Source organism: Polyodon spathula, chromosome 16 (assembly GCF_017654505.1).
Source record: "Polyodon spathula isolate WHYD16114869_AA chromosome 16, ASM1765450v1, whole genome shotgun sequence".
NCBI classification, from domain to species: Eukaryota; Metazoa; Chordata; class Actinopteri; order Acipenseriformes; family Polyodontidae; genus Polyodon; species Polyodon spathula.
In genome coordinates this window covers 10,171,532-10,190,826 of record NC_054549.1, presented here as the reverse complement: position 1 = coordinate 10,190,826, position 19,295 = coordinate 10,171,532, and the positions used below count along the sequence as shown (strand labels likewise).

The 19,295-nt window shown below is 48.7% G+C and overlaps 2 protein-coding genes and 1 long non-coding RNA gene across 10 annotated transcripts in view; 2 read left to right on the top strand and 1 right to left on the bottom strand.

Moving 5' to 3' along the window:
* Positions 1-8,293, top strand: part of LOC121329124 (chromodomain-helicase-DNA-binding protein 5-like) — a 16,629-nt gene extending 8,336 nt beyond the window's left edge. Inside the window, exons 16-32 of the mRNA XM_041274497.1 lie at positions 601-773; positions 1,165-1,339; positions 2,201-2,287; positions 3,210-3,298; positions 3,596-3,729; positions 3,860-4,004; positions 4,376-4,535; positions 5,017-5,099; positions 5,421-5,544; positions 5,639-5,728; positions 5,862-6,002; positions 6,163-6,271; positions 6,420-6,552; positions 6,830-7,025; positions 7,169-7,332; positions 7,644-7,770; positions 8,163-8,293. Of these exons, the coding sequence (XP_041130431.1) occupies positions 601-773; positions 1,165-1,339; positions 2,201-2,287; positions 3,210-3,298; positions 3,596-3,729; positions 3,860-4,004; positions 4,376-4,535; positions 5,017-5,099; positions 5,421-5,544; positions 5,639-5,728; positions 5,862-6,002; positions 6,163-6,271; positions 6,420-6,552; positions 6,830-7,025; positions 7,169-7,332; positions 7,644-7,770; positions 8,163-8,284 (2,252 nt within the window). The 3' untranslated portion in view covers positions 8,285-8,293. The remainder of the gene's footprint in view (positions 1-600; positions 774-1,164; positions 1,340-2,200; positions 2,288-3,209; positions 3,299-3,595; positions 3,730-3,859; positions 4,005-4,375; positions 4,536-5,016; positions 5,100-5,420; positions 5,545-5,638; positions 5,729-5,861; positions 6,003-6,162; positions 6,272-6,419; positions 6,553-6,829; positions 7,026-7,168; positions 7,333-7,643; positions 7,771-8,162) is intronic.
* Positions 8,294-11,489: 3,196 nt separating this feature from the next.
* Positions 11,490-13,814, top strand: LOC121328229. 2 transcript variants are annotated; one of them, XR_005951663.1, is made up of 3 exons: positions 11,490-11,571; positions 13,340-13,402; positions 13,731-13,814. It is a non-coding gene; the product is annotated as an uncharacterized LOC121328229 (long non-coding RNA). The 2 variants fall into 2 exon arrangements; XR_005951662.1 differs by lacking the exon at positions 11,490-11,571 and adding an exon at positions 12,221-12,607.
* Positions 13,815-18,476: 4,662 nt separating this feature from the next.
* Positions 18,477-19,295, bottom strand: part of LOC121329171 (voltage-gated potassium channel subunit beta-2) — a 54,231-nt gene continuing 53,412 nt past the window's right edge. For all 7 annotated transcript variants that reach the window (XM_041274590.1, XM_041274589.1, XM_041274588.1 and 4 more), the window contains one exon: positions 18,477-19,212. In XM_041274590.1, coding sequence (XP_041130524.1) covers positions 19,123-19,212 — 90 coding nt within the window. In that variant the 3' untranslated portion in view covers positions 18,477-19,122. The remainder of the gene's footprint in view (positions 19,213-19,295) is intronic.

The following is a 19,295-nucleotide window of genomic DNA, read 5'->3' as shown; positions in this document are numbered from 1 at the left end:
ACCAGCCCATCCCCTACTGTACTGAACCAGCCCTGTCTCCCCTTCTGTACTGAACCAGCCCTGTCTCCCCTTCTGTACTGAACCAGCCCTGCCTCCCCTACTGTACTGAACCAGCCCTGTCTCCCCTACTGTACTGAACCAGCCTTGCCTCCCCTACTGTACTGAACCAGCCCTGTCTCCCCTTCTGTACTGAACCAGCCCTGTCTCCCCTTCTGTACTGAACCAGCCCTGTCTCCCCTTCTGTACTGAACCAGCCCTGTCTCCCCTACTGTACTGAACCAGCCCTGTCTCCCCTACTGTACTGAACCAGCCCTGTCTCCCCTACTGTACTGAACCAGCCCTGTCTCCCCTACTGTACTGAACCAGCCCTGTCTCCCCTACTGTACTGAACCAGCCCTGTCTCCCCTACTGTACTGAACCAGCCCTGTCTCCCCTACTGTACTGAACCAGCCCTGTCTCCCCTACTGTACTGAACCAGCCCTGCCTCCCCTACTGTACTGAACCAGCCCTGTCTACCCTACTGTACTGAACCAGTGGGTCTCTGGCTCAGGTAGTGAGAGCTGCTTGTCTCCCCCCCCCCCCCCCCCCCGCCCCCCCCAGGTGACAATAAGGACGGTGAGGAGGGCAACGTGATTCACTATGATGACAACGCCATCTCCACACTGCTGGACCGCAGCCAGGACGCCACTGACGACACAGAGCTGCAGAACATGAACGAGTACCTCAGCTCCTTTAAAGTGGCGCAGTACGTGGTGCGGGAGGAGGATGGCGAGGTGAGCCAGGGAACTGCACGCTTCCACCTTAAAAAAAAAAAAAATACATGAACTGCAGTCGACCTGTTTTATCATGTTCAGTTATAGCAGGGATGGACATAAGACTCCTATTGCTCAGCAGTTTCACCCATTCCAGGTTTTACTGTGAGCTTGCTTAGCCACAGTGTATAGATAACAAGCTTAGTAAAACCAGGAATGGATCAAACTGCTATGCAACGGGAGTCTTATTTCCACCTGTGTAAAAGTGTAACGGCAGCTGTACTGAGTCCTGTGAAATGTTTTAAACTGTTGGATTGATGCTTGTAACCAGTGTGCGTGTACGAGGGCTGTCTTGTGTCCTGTGGCTCTGGTTGCTCTCCCCTGACGTGCTCCGGTCTCTCTCTGTGTGCAGGAGGAGGTGCAGCGAGAGATTATCAAGCAGGAGGAGAACGTGGATCCTGATTACTGGGAGAAGCTGCTGAGGCATCACTACGAGCAGCAGCAGGAAGACCTGGCCAGGAACCTGGGCAAGGGCAAGAGGGTGCGCAAGCAGGTCAACTATAACGATACCTCCCAGGAGGACCAAGGTAGAAGCCCTGCCCTGCCCACACGCACACACGCACACACGACAGACACTGCACAGTACTGCACTGCACACTACACTGCACTGCACACCGCACTGCACTATACTGCACACCGCACTGCACACCGCGCTGCACACTGCACCGCACTGCACACTGCACACCGCACTGCACTATACTGCACACCGCACTGCACACCGCGCTTACTCCAGCAGTTACTATTCTGAAATGACTGCTTTGTAACTCGAGGGATGGAAATAAGACTCCCATTGCATGGCAGCTTGATCCATTCCGGATTTTTACTAAGCGTTTAGTAAGACCTGCCTGAGCTTGTTGCCTGAACGCCATGGCTAATCAAATGTTCAGTAGGAGTCTTCTTACTTTCCCTGAACCGTCTACATTGAAATGAGTTGTTTATTTCTGGAGCAAAGAGCTTTTGGAATCTCATTTAAAGATGGATTGTGTTTGCAAACAAGTTTATTCAAGAATAAACTTCGAATCATCTTTAGAAACACCAGAGAAAGTTTCAAATCATTAAAAATGATGATCTTTAAAATAAAGCTATAGTCCAAATCTTGCCGCATTACTGCTCTGCATTGAATCCAACTCTAGTGAAGTTAAAGTGCATGTCCTTTTACAAGGTGATTATCTTCTAGTGTAAGATATGCTAATACCTTAGTTCATTGAACTGGGATACAGAACTGAGACGTAAGCAAGTGTATTCTCAATGCAGCTTAATAAAGGCAACTCCAGGAGAGCGCCCCCTAGTGTGCAGCGCAGTTAGGGCAGTAGTGCTTAAGGACTCTGCCACAGCCTGTAATGCAGAATTGAATGCACTGTGCTGTTTCTCTCTGATCTGTGGCTCAGAGTGGCAGGATGATCTTTCAGACAATCAGTCAGAGTACTCCGTGGGATCTGAAGATGAGGATGAAGATTTTGAGGAGAGACCGGAAGGTGGGTCCTGTTTTCAGATACCCTGCTAGAGGTCTTCACTGGTCCAAAATAACAAACCCGGTCCGACCTGCAACTGGCATTGTTTTTACCTGATGCGACCCGATCCGAAGTAAAACCCCAATAGCAGCTTCAGGAGATGTAGACAAAGAGACACACACACAGCGGGACAGTTCAGAACTGCCCTCCCCAGACACACACACACACAGAGGGATAACTCAGAACTCCCCCCCCCCCCACACACACACACACACACACACACACACACACACACACACAGGAGAGTTAAGAACTGCACTCCCCAGACACACACACACACACACACACACGGGACAGTTCAGAACTGCCCTCCCCAGACACACACACACACACACCCTATTGGATAACTCAGAACTCCCCCCACACACACACACACACACACACACACACACACACACACACACACACACACAACAGGAGAGTTAAGAACTGCACTCCCCAGACACACACACACACACACACACAGCGGGACAGTTCAGAACTGCCCTCCCCAGACACACACACACACAGAGGGATAACCAAACAGAACAAATATACCTGCATAGACTCGTCCATACACTTGCACTGCATTCCACATTGCTGTTCAAAAACAAAAGATCTGTCAAGACCTCTAACCCCTGACGCACGCGCCTTTAATTCAGCTGCCTCCAAAAAATCATGCTGCCAGTGTCAGCATTTCAACCAAGTATAGCATCACTCTGCCATTGCTGTAGATCTGCTCTGGAAGTGAATTACACCGATAGCTTAGTCACTGTGCACTACTGAACTGCTTCTCTACGTACAAAACCGAAGTAGCTTGTGTTATTATTTTTGTGCATGTGTTGCTGTGTTTAACTTTCCGCATCCCTCTGTCCCGGTCAGTGACGGTGTCTCTCGTCGTTTTCAGGAGGACGCAGGCAGTCTCGCAGACAGCTCAAGAGTGACCGGGACAAACCACTCCCTCCCCTGCTGGCCAGAGTCGGGGGCAACATTGAGGTGTGGACCCGGGGGGGCGCGGACGCTGCGGGCAGTTTACACCTTTTAAAAACAGGGCCGTTACGACGAGCTCCGACACGAACCACTGTGCCAGCATGGAAGCTGTTATGGAAGACTTCTTTTAGCGATGCTACAGATTTATTGAGCGTTTCATAGCTCCGTAGCACTGGTGTTACATGCACTTACACACGCCTGCGTGCACATGCATGCACACAGATATCATGCATGTAAGCTGGTGTCTCTCGCAGTGTAAGTGATTGGCGGGTGAGGGCTCTGATGGGTCTGTGTCTCTGCCAGGTCCTGGGGTTCAACACCCGGCAACGGAAAGCCTTCCTGAATGCCATCATGCGCTGGGGGATGCCGCCCCAAGACGCCTTCAACTCCCACTGGCTGGTGAGAGACCTGCGGGGCAAGAGCGAGAAAGAGTTCAGGTAGCGCTCCCAGAGACCGGTGGCTTCTAACAAGTACAAGCGTGACCCAGCGGAGGCTGCTGGGAGCGTGTGTCAGGGTCAGTGCCTCTGCTCTCTCCAGCTCAGCCCTCTCTGCCTCCTCTCCTCACAGGGCCTACGTGTCCCTCTTCATGCGACACCTGTGTGAGCCGGGGGCTGACGGAGCGGAGACCTTCGCAGACGGGGTCCCGCGAGAGGGGCTGTCCCGCCAGCACGTTCTCACGCGCATCGGGGTCATGTCTCTCGTGAGAAAGAAGGTAAGCCCACGATCCGGGACTCAGGGGAGGTCTGAATCAGCTAGGACACAGCCAGCTGCCTGTCTGCATGTCCTGTGACTCCGTGTCATCTCGCTTTGCATTCAACGCAGTGAGATACCAGGGCACAGTCACACCAGCTCTGCCTGAGTTCAAACGCATCTCAGTCACAGCATACGTTTGCTTTTACATCTTGGCAAATAGAGGATTTTAGTTTGAACATTTTTATATTTTTGCAACCCAGTGCAGCGAGTCTGTTGTGCAGAATCCTGCCGTGTACCCCAATCTGTACCCCTCTGCGCTGGGCGCTGTGTACCCGCAGTGAGGGTGCCAGCGCCCGTGCTGAGCAGTGCTGGCTGTGCTTGCCCGCCCAGGTCCAGGAGTTCGAGCACATCAATGGGAAGTACAGCACCCCCGACCTGATTCTCGACGGAGCCGAGATGAAGAAACTGACGGAGAGCGTCTCATCGGACCCCAACACTCCTGTACCTGCCAGCCCTGCCGTCACCCAGCCTGGCACACCTGTACCCACAGGTAAGGGAGTAGAGACTGGACCATCGCTGGAGACAGAGCAGCACACTGCTGTTAACAGTGGAGGTAGTGTAGAAATACTCCAAGGAACTTCAGGGCTGCATTGAAGACATAGAGAAAGACCTTTAGTCCAAACGTTCGGCATTGAGTTTCGTTTCTTTTCGTGTTTCTAAATGTACTGCTGTGGAGTGTTTTATAGTTGTGGGTGTAATCGGATTGTATTTAATCTCTTTATATGAATTGTGTGATCAGTTGATAGTAATGATAATGAGTGGATACATGTGTTTGACTGGTCTGGGTGAGAATTGAAATAAAGTCACTGTAACTTGCATGACGTGGCAATATTTGGGTAAAAAGCTGTAACCCTCCCCCCCAAAAAAATCAAAAAAACAAAGATTGCTGTGTGTGTCTGTGGTCTTCACTGCTCCCCCTAGTGGCCGCTCTGTGTCTGGGCCCTTCCTTCCTTTTTGTTTTTAATGCGCAGCAGAAAAGACAGAGACTCCGTCGGGACCAGCAGAGGAGAAGGAGCCCCCAGAGCTGGAGGTGAAGAAACCAGCCGGGCCTGAGGTCAGTCTGCGTGTCTGTCTGTCTGTGTGTGAGCGAGTGAGTGAAGGAGCCCTGTCTGTAGAGGGTGTGTGTGTGTGTGTGTGTGTGTGTGTGTGTGAGCGAGTGAGTGAAGGAGCCCTGTCTGTAGGGGGTGTGTGTGTGAGAGTGAAGGGGCCCTGTCTGTACTGTGTGTGTGTGTGTGTGTGTGTGTGTGTGTGTGTGTGTGTGAGAGAGAGAGAGAGTGAAGGGGCCCTGTCTGTACTGTGTGTGTGCCTCAGCGAAGGGGCTCTGTCTGCACTGTGTGTGTCTCAGTGAAGGCCTCTACCGTGCTGTGCTCAGCAGGTCCCCAGCAGCAGCGAGTCTTCCCCCAGCTCAGAGAAGCCCTCCCCAGCGGATGAGAGTAAGGAGAGAGGGCTGGAGGAGGGTGAGAATCCTGAACAGGCCTCGGAGCACCCTGCTACCACAGGTGAGCCTGCCAGAGTCCCTGTGTCCAGATCAGCAGGGCAGCGTTAGGAGGAGTTTTCATTGCAATGTAACCGCGATGCCGTGTGTCTTCCCAGGGGAGGCTTGTAAAGAGAGCGAGAGACCTCCGGAGAAGGCAGAGAGCAACAACATCTCGAGTAGAGAAGAGGACAAGGACCCGCAGCCAGGTGAGGGTGTGAGCAGGGCAGAGCAATGTACCAGCACGGGGGAATGGGAGAGCGAGAGAGATAGATTCAGTTTATTTATTGAGGCGGGGTACGCTCGGCGCGTTGGAAGCTGATGTTTTGGTGTCGCTGACAGCAGAGGAGGTGAAGAAGGAAGAGACGCTGGAAAACCAGCAGAACGGAGAGAAAGAAGGGAAGGAGGAAGAGGAGGGGAGGAAAGACGAGAAGAACGGCAAGATGAAGTTCATGTTCAACATCGCGGATGGCGGATTCACAGGTCAGTTGGTCCACTCTGACGGGTTTGCGTTTTTGTATATGCTTTTCCATTCCTCTGTAGGCTTTACAGTGCTAGCCTGTGCTGTGCCGTGCTTTATTGCATTTTGCTATGGGAGGCTTGTCTCAAGCTAAGGGCTCCCTGTACTGTTGTCGTTTGGCAGAGCTGCACACGCTGTGGCAGAACGAGGAGCGGGCGGCCGTGTCGTCAGGGAAGATCTACGACATCTGGCACCGAAGACACGACTACTGGCTGCTCTCCGGCATCGTAACGTATCCTGAAGCCGATTCTCAGTTGCTCAAAGCATGGTTTATATTACCCCAATAGCACAACCTCTCAGTCCCAGAATGACTGTGTGCCTCTGCCGAGTCGCTCTCCTCACTGAAAGGTCTGTCTTGCCCTTGACTGCGCTGGCCTCAGGCACGGCTACGCGCGCTGGCAGGACATCCAGAACGACCCCCGCTACGTCATCCTCAACGAGCCCTTCAAGTCTGAGGTGCACAAGGGCAACTACCTGGAGATGAAGAACAAGTTCCTTGCGCGCCGCTTCAAGGTGGGGCGGCGTGTTTGTGCGTGCGTGAGCGTGTCGGGGGGGCTGTGTGCGTGTTTCTGTCCGTGCAGTAACGTGTCTGGGTGTGTTAGTAACTGAGCGGCTCAGAGGGAGAATTTTTCCGCTCACTTGGATCACAGATTAAATCTGCTCTGTAGCTCTGAGCTGCTCAGGGGGAGTGGGACTGGGCCTGTGGTGAGGCGGGTTCTTTCAATGAGCTGCTCATGAGTCACATGAAAAATATAAAGATACTACCTGCCGTCTCTCTCTCTCTCTGTAGCTCCTGGAGCAGGCCCTGGTGATTGAGGAGCAGCTCCGACGCGCTGCCTACCTCAACATGACGCAGGACTCCAGCCACCCCGCCATCGCTCTGAACGCCCGCTTCGCAGAAGTGGAGTGCCTGGCTGAGAGCCACCAGCACCTGTCCAAGGAGTCCCTGGCAGGGAACAAGCCCGCCAACGCAGTCCTGCACAAGGGTGAGCACCGCACACCTGCCCCTGCTCCTCCTGCACGCCTTTTTTTAGCAGTGGATTTGAATTTTACAATAATCTAGCAATGCTTCTTGCACGCACACACGCTCGCTCTCACACCTGCTTCCCTCTCTCGGATGTTGTTTCAGTGTTGAACCAGTTGGAGGAGCTGCTGAGTGATATGAAGGCGGATGTGACGAGGCTGCCCTCCATGCTGTCGCGGATCCCCCCCGTCGCGGCACGCCTGCAGATGTCCGAGCGCAGCATCCTGAGCCGGCTGACCAACCGGGGCAACGAGCCCCCTCCCCAGCAGGTGAGCCACATCCGGGATGGGGCCACTGAGAGGCCAGGTTGTTGAGGGACACTTAGAAAACCAGCACCCGCAGGAGCTGTGAGTGCTGGGTCCCCCCAGGGGCTCACCTACCGGAGGCACTAGTGTTTGGCCGAGTTGTTGCAGTTGCCCGTCTTGGCTGGGGACCCTCAGGGGGTACTGTCTGCGTTGGCCTTGGCCTTGTTTGGGAGGAGAATCAGCTTGGGATAGTTCACCTCATCCTTTCTCAGAAGCAACCCTTAGTGGCCAGTCCAGTGGGTTACTTTCTTATTGCTCCTCTGTGTTTGTTCCAGCCCTTCCCTCAAGGCTCTTTCAGCTGCTCTCAGATGTACGGCAACAGCTTTGGGGCAAGCTTCCGAGGGCCAGGAGCCGGGGGGATCGTCAACTACAGCCAGATGCCTTTAGGACCCTACGTGTCGGGTGAGTGAACAGGGGCTTCACACACTGCCTGCAACACAGGAGGCACTGCCTTTAACATCACGCCATCAAAGAAACTGCAGAACGGTATCGCAGAGGTCTACTGTAAGCCGTAATAGCAGTACAGTATTTCAATGTCACATTTAAGTGTATGGAAAATTACAAAGCGGTGTTCGATATGTTCACGTAACATTATTCAGCAGGTTTCATTCGACTTGATGAAGCAAAATGTGTTCATTCTGTAGGGTGATGCAAAACGTTTGGCCATGGCTCTGCATTACCTGCAAGAAGTTCTGTCTTTTGACAGACAGGAAGGGGCCTCATGTCCTCTTGGTGAATTGTGAATGCATTGAAGGGCAGCCCCGTGTTAATGTGCTTCTCCTCTGTCCCGCTAGCCTCTACGAACGGGCCTCCCTTGAGCCACTCTGAGAGGAAGCTGAGCGAGTCTCTGAAGGACGGGGCCTTGCCGGAGCACAAAGGGGGCAAACCCAGCGACGTGATCTGCATCGAAGACTAGAGAGAGAGAGAGGGGGGAGGGGGGAGGGGGGAGGGGGGAGGGGGGGAGGAGGAAAGGGAAAACTGCCACTGTGCACAAGCAGAAAAAAAAAGCGTGCTATTTAAATTATGCCTTCAGAAAAAAAAAAAGCTTTCTAAAGGAGATTCCATCTGTACACTGTGTTGCGCTTATTTTCCTTTCTCACGCGCACACGCACACACACACACACACACACACACACACAGACAGACAGACAGACACACGCACGCACGCACACACACACACACACAGAGACAGACACACGTACACACACACACACAGAGGCAGACTCTGGTACAGGAGTATGGGATTGATTGCAGTGGCCTGTTGTGTTTTTTTATGGAGGTTAGGTTCACTGAAGAAGGTTTCACTGGTTTTTGACCCAGGTGAAGAACAGGTACCGTGTCTAAGTGTTTAATGCCTCTGCTTCTTGGACATGGAAGGATTTCTTTATCTGTTGGATGGGATTCGTAAACGAGAGCGAAGCCGAAGCATGTAGAGTTTTGTAATGAAGAATCCATTCCCCAGCAGTTTGTTTTGCTGCTTTGGGGGGACTTTGGTAAATCAGTGACTGGAACTAAAGTTTTTTTTTTTGATTGTTTGCAAATGTAGCCACAAAAATCCTGACCCCACTGAGCTGACCCCTCATTTTGACATACAGTAGATGTCTTTCCAGAACACTGCAACAGCAGTGCATCTTCAGAGGTCCCTGCAGGAGACTCTGGAGGGACTGACAGTGTGATTTTCAAGGAATCGAAACAGACGATTGGTCCTCATCCGGGAGGACATTCCAAAGGGTTGTGAAAGTAGATCATTCCGCAAGTTAAAAGGGTTGAACCGGCATCAGCTCGCGTCTCCCTCGGCCAGCTGTGCTGCAAAGCCTGGTGGCGCCACTTCCTTCCAAGGCTTGTGCATGCTTACAGATTCCTTCCAAGGCTTGTGCATGCTAATAGATTACACTGAGGCCCTCGCACACACACACTCGCACGCACACACTCACGTACATTGTTGTATATAATAGATTGCTGTGCAGTGAGTAAGGGGCAGGGGTCGGACCTGGTTTCAAAACCCTCGAGTCTCAAAGCGCTGATCTGTCACCGGAGAATACGAGGGTCCCAGGAGGTGAAGAGCACTTTTTGTTAATAGCAAGAAGCCTTGGGCTCCTTTTCTGTGATACCAGACTTGCAGCCACTTCTAAAAGCAGGCTGTGTGTCTCTGTCAGCCACGCCCGTGTCGTACTGCCATTACATTTCAGGCTGGCAGCTTTTATTCTAAGCTTTGTTTAGACACGGCTTGAAGTTTCATCAGCTAATTTAAGAGATTTGTAAAATAATGATTCTGAAGAGGAAACAAATGTGCACTACCTTTATTTTGCAATATATGGATAATCAAATGTTCTGCAGGAGAGAGACCTGCTTGTGTTCTTTCCTTTTTATAACGAATTGTGCGTTGACAATTTATTATTTTTAAACATGAGAGAAGCATCGCTCAATATCACATATCTTTTTTTTTTTTTCATAACCCCCCCCCCCCCAAGAAAAACAAAAGATGTCGGATTTTGTACGAGTATGCACAGCACAACTTTCACCCTGAAAAGACTGGAGGGTTAACCTTGAAAGTTGTGCTTTATTAGGGTTAATGAAAAAGGTTGTGCTTGGTGTGGATTCAGTAAATGTTTTGTAGAATCACCCCCCCCCCCCAACAACAAAGAGGACCTATAGGCTGGTTGTTTGTGTATTTCAATGATACTGAGGTCTGAATCAACAGGCAGCTGAGAAAGTCACCTACCTACTGCTAGGCAGTGTGGGTCCTGAAGAGTGTGGTCAGTGTGTGCTTGTGCTCATCCAGGTGGAGGTGTGACTTCAGGTTGCAAATCCTCCCATGCAGTACCGTGCTTCACCAGGAGCTAACTGGAGTTCTGGAGTTTGTTTCGCAGTTTGATATCCTGTCTATCGTAAAGGGGTCAGCTAAACCAGTTAGTCCCCAGTTCCGAAAACGGGGAGGGGGAGGGGGAGGGGGCGGCGGAGCTAGCCCGGAGCTGTACAGGGCGAGCCTGCAAGCCCGGGTGAGTTCCCTCGGACTCCAGTGAGGGCTGCGGTCACTATTTCAAAGCACTTTAACAGCAGCTATTGGTAGACTCTTGAAAGGGGTGCCCTGTGATTGCAGTCTGAGGCAGCCAGGCGCTCACAGTGAGTACACCAAGAGGCTTAGATGCCAGCAAGCTTTTCTAAACAGATGCCAATTTACTGTAGCCAGTGTTTATTGGTGCCATCAGTGGAAGGGCATGCCACCTGGAGCGGTCAGTGTCTTGTCTGTGAGTGCGTTTTATTTTATTATTATTGTCATTTTTAAAAGAATATGACTGATCAAGTGCTTGTGCTGATGGCTCAGATTGTTTTAAGTGCCGGTAAAACAAAATTATCAATTACAAAAAAAAATCATCACAACACTGAAGCATACCAGAATGAACTACAGAACTGTATTGCCTTTTATGGCTGTGCAATTTAATAAATATATATATAAGAATTATAGGCTTCAGTATAATAGTACATCGGAGCGCTTTAAAAGCTACAGAATAATACATTTTAAAAAAACACACAAACAGGAGGATGTCATTTTGTAGAAAATGTGTGCACAGCATGTGAAATGTTTTATATGAGATTCATCATCCAATGTTAAAATAAAATGACGTGTGTTAAGCTATGGGCATTTCTAAAAAAAAAAAAAATAATAATAATAATTGAAAAAAAAAAACCTCAACCCATAATCCTCTTTTTCTTTGTACTCTGTGTGTTTGTTTAATGTGTTTTAATAAATCCTTTCAAAAAGGACCTTGTCTTTTTCCTTTTCTATTGATAATCCTCCGTCCGCTCAGCTGCAGCAGATCAGGGGAGCCTCTGCCGTCGTTGTGAGCGCGTTACTTTACATAGAGCGCACATTATCAGCGGTAACTTGGGAACTCCGTGTCCGACTGTGCGGAGACTCGGTACGGACATTCCCTCGCACGATATCACTGTGCTTGAGCGCTCGGATTTGGTGAGAAACTAAAATGACTGAATTTAATGCAGGGGTATTGGCGCCCTCTTGTGGTTGACAAGATGCATTACTCAAACCTAATAAACTGTATGCAGCTTCGTATTACAAGGGTTCACGTTGCTTCGGTCTGAGCGTCTCTTCCCTCGCGTGTGCGTGTGCGTGTAGTGCTTAAACCGCGGGCGGGTATCAAAGTGCTGCAGCTGGCACTTGGTGGGAGAGTTGCAGTTTATTTGGTAAATATACTTTTTTTCTTTATTATTATTTAATTTTGTAAATAAAAGTTATTGCACCGCCGAGCACGATTTGAAACAAAACTGTAACCCCCCCCCTCTGTATATGAGGGGAACCATGCAAAGCCGCGCCCCCGGCACCCCTAGCTCCAGCGCCATTGCGGCAGAACGAAATGATGAAGGGTGAGTAAATATTTATTGATATATTGAGTAGTAGTAATAATTTGAGAGAAAATGCAGCTTTAAAAAAGTCGGGATTTGAAGTTGTGAATCGATGTGCCGCATTGCGAGATAACATTGCAGTTGCGCCACCAGCGCAGAACAGGCATTGGGCGTAGTTTGATTCTGTTCTTAAACTGCTTTTAAGAACCGGAGCTTCTCGCATTACTTGCGCGCACACAATTTTAGGGATCCTTTTCCAAAGAACAGAACCAATCTGTTTGCACGACTGTAGCCTCTAGGATAGTTCACATTGAAAAGGTGTTTGCAGCGCAGAGGAGCCTGCCACCCGGGACACTGAACACGTTGAAAAGCCGCTGGGGAGCTCGTCGGCGCGGTTGGCTTAGCGGACTGAGCACAGCTTCCCGTGCTTTGCCTGTGTGGAGCTGCAGTCGGCTCAGCCTCGCCTCTCTCTCCGCGGGTTCGCGTCCAGCATGCTGTTCCAATGCCTGCGGGAGACGGGCGTGAGTTTCGCGGGCTCTGCACTCTACCGCGTCGGCGGTTTTGGGGTATCGCCGTTTTTTAGGCGGTACCTCGAAACAGGGCAAAGGGGAGGGGTTGACTTTACTGGCATTACTAATTGTAAAAACGGGGCCCTTTTACGTCCGAAGGCAAAACCCTCAAAGCACCCCCGAGCGGCGTGTTTGAGTGGATGCAGTACCAGCCCTGCCCAGCCCGGCGCTGTTCCTCCTACCTGTAGGCACACCTGTGCTCTAAGCGCAGGTGCGTCGTAGACTGACCACGCCCCTTCCAAGGTGACACGCCCCGGTGGCCACGCCCCGCACAGGTAGATCGGAAAGATGGCGGCCGGGGTAGCACGGTGAGTTTGAGCTCTGTAACTCTGTCGTGGTTTTGAATGATTTTGATGTTCGTGTGGAAGAGAGCACACAGAGAGAGACTTGCTTGTGCTGCGCCGTGTTTCTGCGTGTAGATGTGTGTGTTTAAACAGTGGGCTTGTGTTGCACAGGTAACATCCAGACCCAGTCCCCTCGGAATAGCCGAGCTCCTGAGCGGCTGTGTCGAGCTTCATGCTCGGAAAGGATGGTTCTTTATGGGAAATGCCTCGTGTTTTATAACAGACAACAAAACACTGGGGCTGAATTTCAAAGAGACGCAATGACTCCTGGTTTTCAAATAAGTTACACTTTCGGAGAGACTGTTCTTAAAGTTAAAACCTTTCTAGTTTTATAATTTTGAAATACAAAGTGGTGTTAAAATAACTTAATGATAAGAAACGGGTGGATTATGGAGTCGTTTCCTGCAAGTTTCATAAATTACTTTGTTGTAGCTTTCTGAGAAATTGTACAAACCGGCCTGAAAAATGTGTTTGTTTGAGTTCAGAAAAACACGCTCTTTGCAATGAACAAACCAGACGGGTTTGTGTGCATTTACTCTAAAGCAGATTGCTAAACAGTGTGTAGTGTATGGGAGATGCTTCGCACCATTGTGTTTTGGTCACATATTCAGCGATGGTAATAAGACCCCCGTTGCACTGCAGATTCACCCGTTTCAGGTGTTCATTTGAACAGTTTGGTATTTGTGTTTCTCTCAGGAACACGAGAGGATTGGGCACTCTCTATGCGGCGCAGTGCTGACTCGACACACGCATGTCATGGTAAGTCATGTTTAGTTTGATCTCCTGTCGACCTCTAGAGCGCATAGAACTGTATAGAACCACAGCTAGCGGTTCTGAACAAGCAGCTTTTGGAAAGACTTGTGCAATTGTGAACGATTCGCTTTCACCCTGCAGAAACGATGACTGCTGTCAGTTGTGTGTTCCAGATTCATCGCGGCCTCTGCACACTGAATCCGGGAATGGGCTGGTGTTTGAATCTGCTCCGCGGTGTGCACTCGCTAGCGTGCCCGGGGCTCCCAATGCTGCCAGCGCATGGTCGGTGTTTGTGCGCTATCTTGACGTTTGGTTTTAATTTTGTTTTCTGCAGTATCGTTCCTGTAAACCCTCTGCCAGCGCTTGGAGTCTCGGGACAGCAGATCGGTTCACAAGCCAGCCGTGCCCCAAATTCTGGTTTTTTACTGTTTTGCAGTTTAAATAAATATTGCATTGTGTATTTTACTTTTGTGTTGCGTTTCTTTCTCAAGGCAGTCTCTAACAGACCATGTGATCGGTGTTTCCTTGGCGTGATTGTCCATGAGGAGACACTCCATCACATGCTCTGTTGGGGACTGTAGATGTAGATCCTGTTTTTAGCACCTCAAATTTTCCCGCCAAAATACTTAACCGATCGTATGGTCCACGAAGTGAATCAACTGCACACAACCGTGTCAGGGCACTACTCTGCAGTGCCCAACAGATCATGTGAGGGAGTTTCACATCATAGACAAGCGCGTCAAGGAAACACCAATCAATAATCTGTTTACAGACTGCTAGGTAGAATTTACCCACCAAAAAAAATAGTTGGAAAGGATCAGACAAGGCACCAGTACACAAGGAAACCTTTAATACATGAAATCTCAAGACAAGGACAGTGCAATAGGGTCACACAACGGCATTCCCGGGTGAAATCTGCAAAGCCCTTCAATCTGCAGTCAGTCGTGTTACTGAAATGAGAAACATACAACGGAGGCGATTATCAGAGACATCTGTACAGCACAGCGTTCACAAAAAGTGAATAACACAGAATATACAGGACATCAGCAAGGTATCAGGTTAATACACCGTGCACAAGAGAGATTCTTGTGAGCACACCACGATGAGACAGAATTCAAATTGCAGCGCCACTGTACTGTTTGTGTCACACGCAGTAACGCACATTAACACATCTGTAATCAGAAATAACCCTGTCTGCACTGTGCGAGCCCCCTGCACCTAGCGAGTGTACACCGCGGAGCAGATTCAAACCAAAGCGCTCTTACCGTGACCAGCCCGCCGGGGCAGCCAGGATGAGATGCATCTGGGAAAACAAACACACACAGAATTGACAGTCACAGCAATCACCGTTTGTGCATGATGAATGCGAATCGTTTACAATTTCAACATCCGTGTGTCGAGCACAGTTTTCAACCCGGTCTCTGTTGGTTCATCACTGTTAAATCAGCACTGCGCCGCAGCGAGAGTGCACAGTTCAAACCCGGCTGTTTTGTTCACTGTAAAAAGTTAATTGTAAAACTCATTTTTCAGGCCGGTTTGTAGCAATGCTACAATAAAATCATTTATGAAACGACTCCATAATCAACATATTTCTGATCCATTAATGAAGTTATTTGCAAAATTATAAAACCAGAAAGGTCTTAATTTAAAAGCCCTTTAAGTTAAGAACAGTCTCTTCCAATGTGTAATTTATTTGAAAAACAGGAGTCATTGCGTCTCTTTGAAATTCAGCCCCAGTGTTTTGTTGTAGATGTTTATTGTGATTTGAACGTTTGCTCAGTTCGTTTCTTCTAGTTTTAGCACACTGCACGCCAATCTGCATCACTCACAGTCTGACTCGTTATAAAACACGAGGCATTTCCCATAAAGAACCATCCTTTCCGAGCATGAAGCTCGACACAGCCGCTCAGGAGCTCGGCTATTCCGAGGGGACTGGGTCTGGATGTTACCTGTGCAACACAAGCCCACTGTTTAAGCAGTCTATCTAAACACACACATCTACACGCAGAAACACGGCGCAGCACAAGCAAGTCTCTCTCTGTGTGCTCTCTTCCACACGAACATCAAAATCATTCAAAACCAGGACAGAGTTACAGAGCTCAAACTCACCGTGCTACCCCGGCCGCCATCTTTCCGATCTACCTGTGCGGGGCGTGGCCACCGGGGCGTGTCACCTTGGAAGGGGCGTGGTCAGTCTAGAGCACAGGTGTGCCTACAGGTAGGAGGAACAGCGCCGGGCTGGGCAGGGCTGGTACTGCATCCACTCAAACACGCCGCTCGGGGGTGCTTTGAGGGTTATATTTTTCCATTACAGAATGCTTGAAACGCCCCCTCCCCAAGTTGAAATAGCTTTTGATTAAAATAATCCACTATGCATACATAAGAGATACGCGCTTCACGCCGACGGCACTAGCTTCGCCCGCTGGAGCCGTGGAAGCGTAGCAACCTCAAAGATAAGCTCCAGGAATAGTTCTCAATCCTGATATTCCTCATCACATTATTAATAAAAACTTCCATTCTAACAGTGTTATAATAGCTCTCTCTCTCAATGAGGAACTCACACTACCAGGCAGGATGTTTAATATGATTTTATTTATTGTCATTTCATAAATACAGGAGCTGTGCATATCGTCAGTCCTGAATTCACATTCAGAAGGACGATGCAGTTAGCAAATGTCTGCCAATGAAAAAAAAAAAAAAAAAAAATAAATCAATTAACAATGCAGGAGTGATCACAACCATTCATAAACGTACACAGGTCAAAGTATATACAGACAGAACCGATCTGACGATGAAAGCGTCAGACTGCGCGTACATACAGCCGACTCATCATTATTATTGTCCTATAATTCCTCAGAGGGGACCCACAAGTGCATCCCTGTTTCAAAATAGGAAGCAAAACAGTACAGTCCAGAAAAACTAACTGGGCCACTCTCCCCTGCATTCAAAACAGAAAGGGTTAACACACAACAGCGGTCTTTCTATAAAACCATCTAACGCCCTTATTCCTCAGAACGACATGGCGACCTGCTCTTCAGGACAGTACAGGTGTTTTAAATGTGTAGTATAACACCACGCGATGCAGCCATTCCAGTTAAAAACGGTTTTATTAACTGCAAGAACACCGCTGTACTGGGAGCACTGGTGCCCGCTGTCCTGTTGCTTAAATTGAGACACTACTGCTGTAGCTGGTCGCCCATTATTAGTGCCCAGCTCCCCAATCCAGAGCTGCAGTCTCATGCCAGCACCCAGTGCGGATTACAGATTGGAGAAAAGATTAACCTGAATACTTGTTTCACCAAGCACCGGGGCAACACACTGCCTGCCTGCCCTGTATTCAAACACTGCTGCTGGGGGCACACCTGGGCGGGCACTCGTCTAGAAAGGCATTGGCATGATCTGACAGAACCGCGAGGCAGGTTATATTCTGCAGTCAGTGGGATTTGCTGTGGTACACTGCAGTGTGGACAGTTTTATTATTTCACTGACTAGTCGTCTGACTTTTCTGTGCACTAGGAAAGACACCATTGGACGTCAGCTTGATCAGCAGACGTGAAACGGGTTCCTCTCGCGTAGGGTCGGGGGGGGGGGGGGGGGGGGAGCTGTTTAGGACACGTCTGCGGTAGCATGCTGCGGGCCCCCCGACAAGGACAATGAACTGCAGTGGTCTTTGGTTTGAGATACTGGAATCAAAAGCTTTGGGTACTCCAGTCACCCTAATACTGCACATGACAGGACAGACCCGTTCTCTAAAACAAAAACAAACCAAAACAAACCCTGCTTCAGTACCAAGCTGAAGCAGCTTGCATGCAACAATTCACAGCCATCACTCAACGACCATTTGAGCTGCAAAGATGTCTAATTAAACGATGACGTCATTTGTTTTACATTTCATTCGCTTCAAACTCGGTACGCACCAGACAGAAAATACCGCAGTTTCTAGTCTTGACAGACATAAAGAATAATCAATTTCAAACACAAGTGATTATAATACTATTGTAATAGTCATCGCTCATTGCCAGGTGCAGGATCGACATACTGAGCGGCACACATACACAGAGCCTGCTTATTAGTTACAATACTCGAGCAGAGTTCAGCAAATCAAGCACATGTTTCTGTTGTTTAAAAAAGCTTTTTGAGCTTCATATGGTACCATGCTTCCCATTCCTTGATTATGATTATTATTAATAATCTACATTTCTTAAATGTTAGTTACATGAAGAAACATTGACTGTAGAAATATATATACAGATATATATTTTTTAATGCAGTAACTCCTACTGTCCATAAGGTGGTGCCACAGATGGCTTTATTTAATCCTTTGGATTCCACTCAAAGTATACAGCAGACCGGCTCTGCATTATCCTACATGCAATTTTTAACATTACAGTCTAAACTGCTGCCACCTTCTACCGCAGTTCAATCCAGAACATCTTTCACAGTGTGGAAGACAATGCAGGATGATACCCTGCTGGCAACCCCATAGCCACTGAACACAGAGGCTCTGTACATTCAGAGTAACGCATAATAATTCAATAATATCCACTAAAACAGGCTTTCACTGGAGTTGCAATAAAATACAAACCGAGCCCCTTGTATGCAAACTGTTTCAGAGCAATCCTTGGGCTGAGCGAATGTGAATGGTACAAAGATTAACAGCACTGAAATCTGCAGGTTCACTAGAAGCATGCTACTGCACACGACTGATTGAATCTGGCTGTTAAAACTTCTACCAGCGATGCATGGCATTAACAGGACGAGGAATGGGGAGGGGCAGGGTGGGAAACACCATCACCCACGAGTCTGCTGGAGGAATGCCTGCTTGAGTCTGGGCTGGGATTTGATAAGATGGCATGCAGCGCTACTGGTGGATCAATGAAGAAGTGCTTACAGTGGTAAAACAGCCCAGACATTGCTGTTGAAAAGTGACACTGTGCAGAAAATCCGTTCGGGAGGGTTACAGATTCTGCAGGTTGAAGGACTGGGCTGGAAAATGACTGTTTTTTTTGGGGGCTTTCAGTATTGGGTCCTACTGAAAGCTTTTGAAATTCTTTGGCTTCAGCCACATGACAAAAAAAGACATGTTTAGAAACAGATTTAAAACAAAACCAATGCAATAGACTCTGCACCATTAACTCTTAAAGGTGGATATACTCTGGGGCTCAAAGACTAGCCATGTGTCCCAAAACATTACTGCAGATCACACTGCCGCGGAAATGTTTCAATCGCGGGACAATCTTACTGATCCCCCAGAATGAGGAACAGTCACTTGTGTCTGTTATAGAAGTCTCAGTTCTATCACTTACGTGTTTATTAATTCATTCATATTGAAAAAAAAGGAAGCATGTGTAAAGCTGAAATATCATTTTACAAGTCAAGGTAAACATTGTCTTAATTGTCCTTGTGTTATCATTTCTATGTAGATCCACTGCAAAATGAAAATCAAAAAAAGTAAAACAGAATTCGTAGTCTGCAAAGCGAGCGTGTGTGTGCTTTTTTTTCTTCTTGTAAATATTAATTTCTAAGAGTGCATATCCCCCCCCTCCCCCTTCTTTGCATTCCATTGCAATCCTTTTTTAAATTATTCTCTCCAGTGCAACTCATCCGATTCTGCACTTCAGTTTCCAATTCAGTAAAAGCTCAAGCAATAAGAGGAACAGGCAAAGGTTAGAGATGAAGAACAGTCTGAGTCCAGCGGGGGGCGCTCCGCTCTGCTACGTAGCACATTAGGACCGGTAGTCCTTTTTGCTGTACGGCTTGTTGCCCAGAATGCTATCCACTTCATGCACAATGGAAGAAGATAACTTCGGAAGAACCTGAAAAGCAAACAAAAAAAAACATATTACAAGCCTTTCTCAAGAGAAGTCCTGAATCAGCACCCCAGCACCCAGGCTTGTTC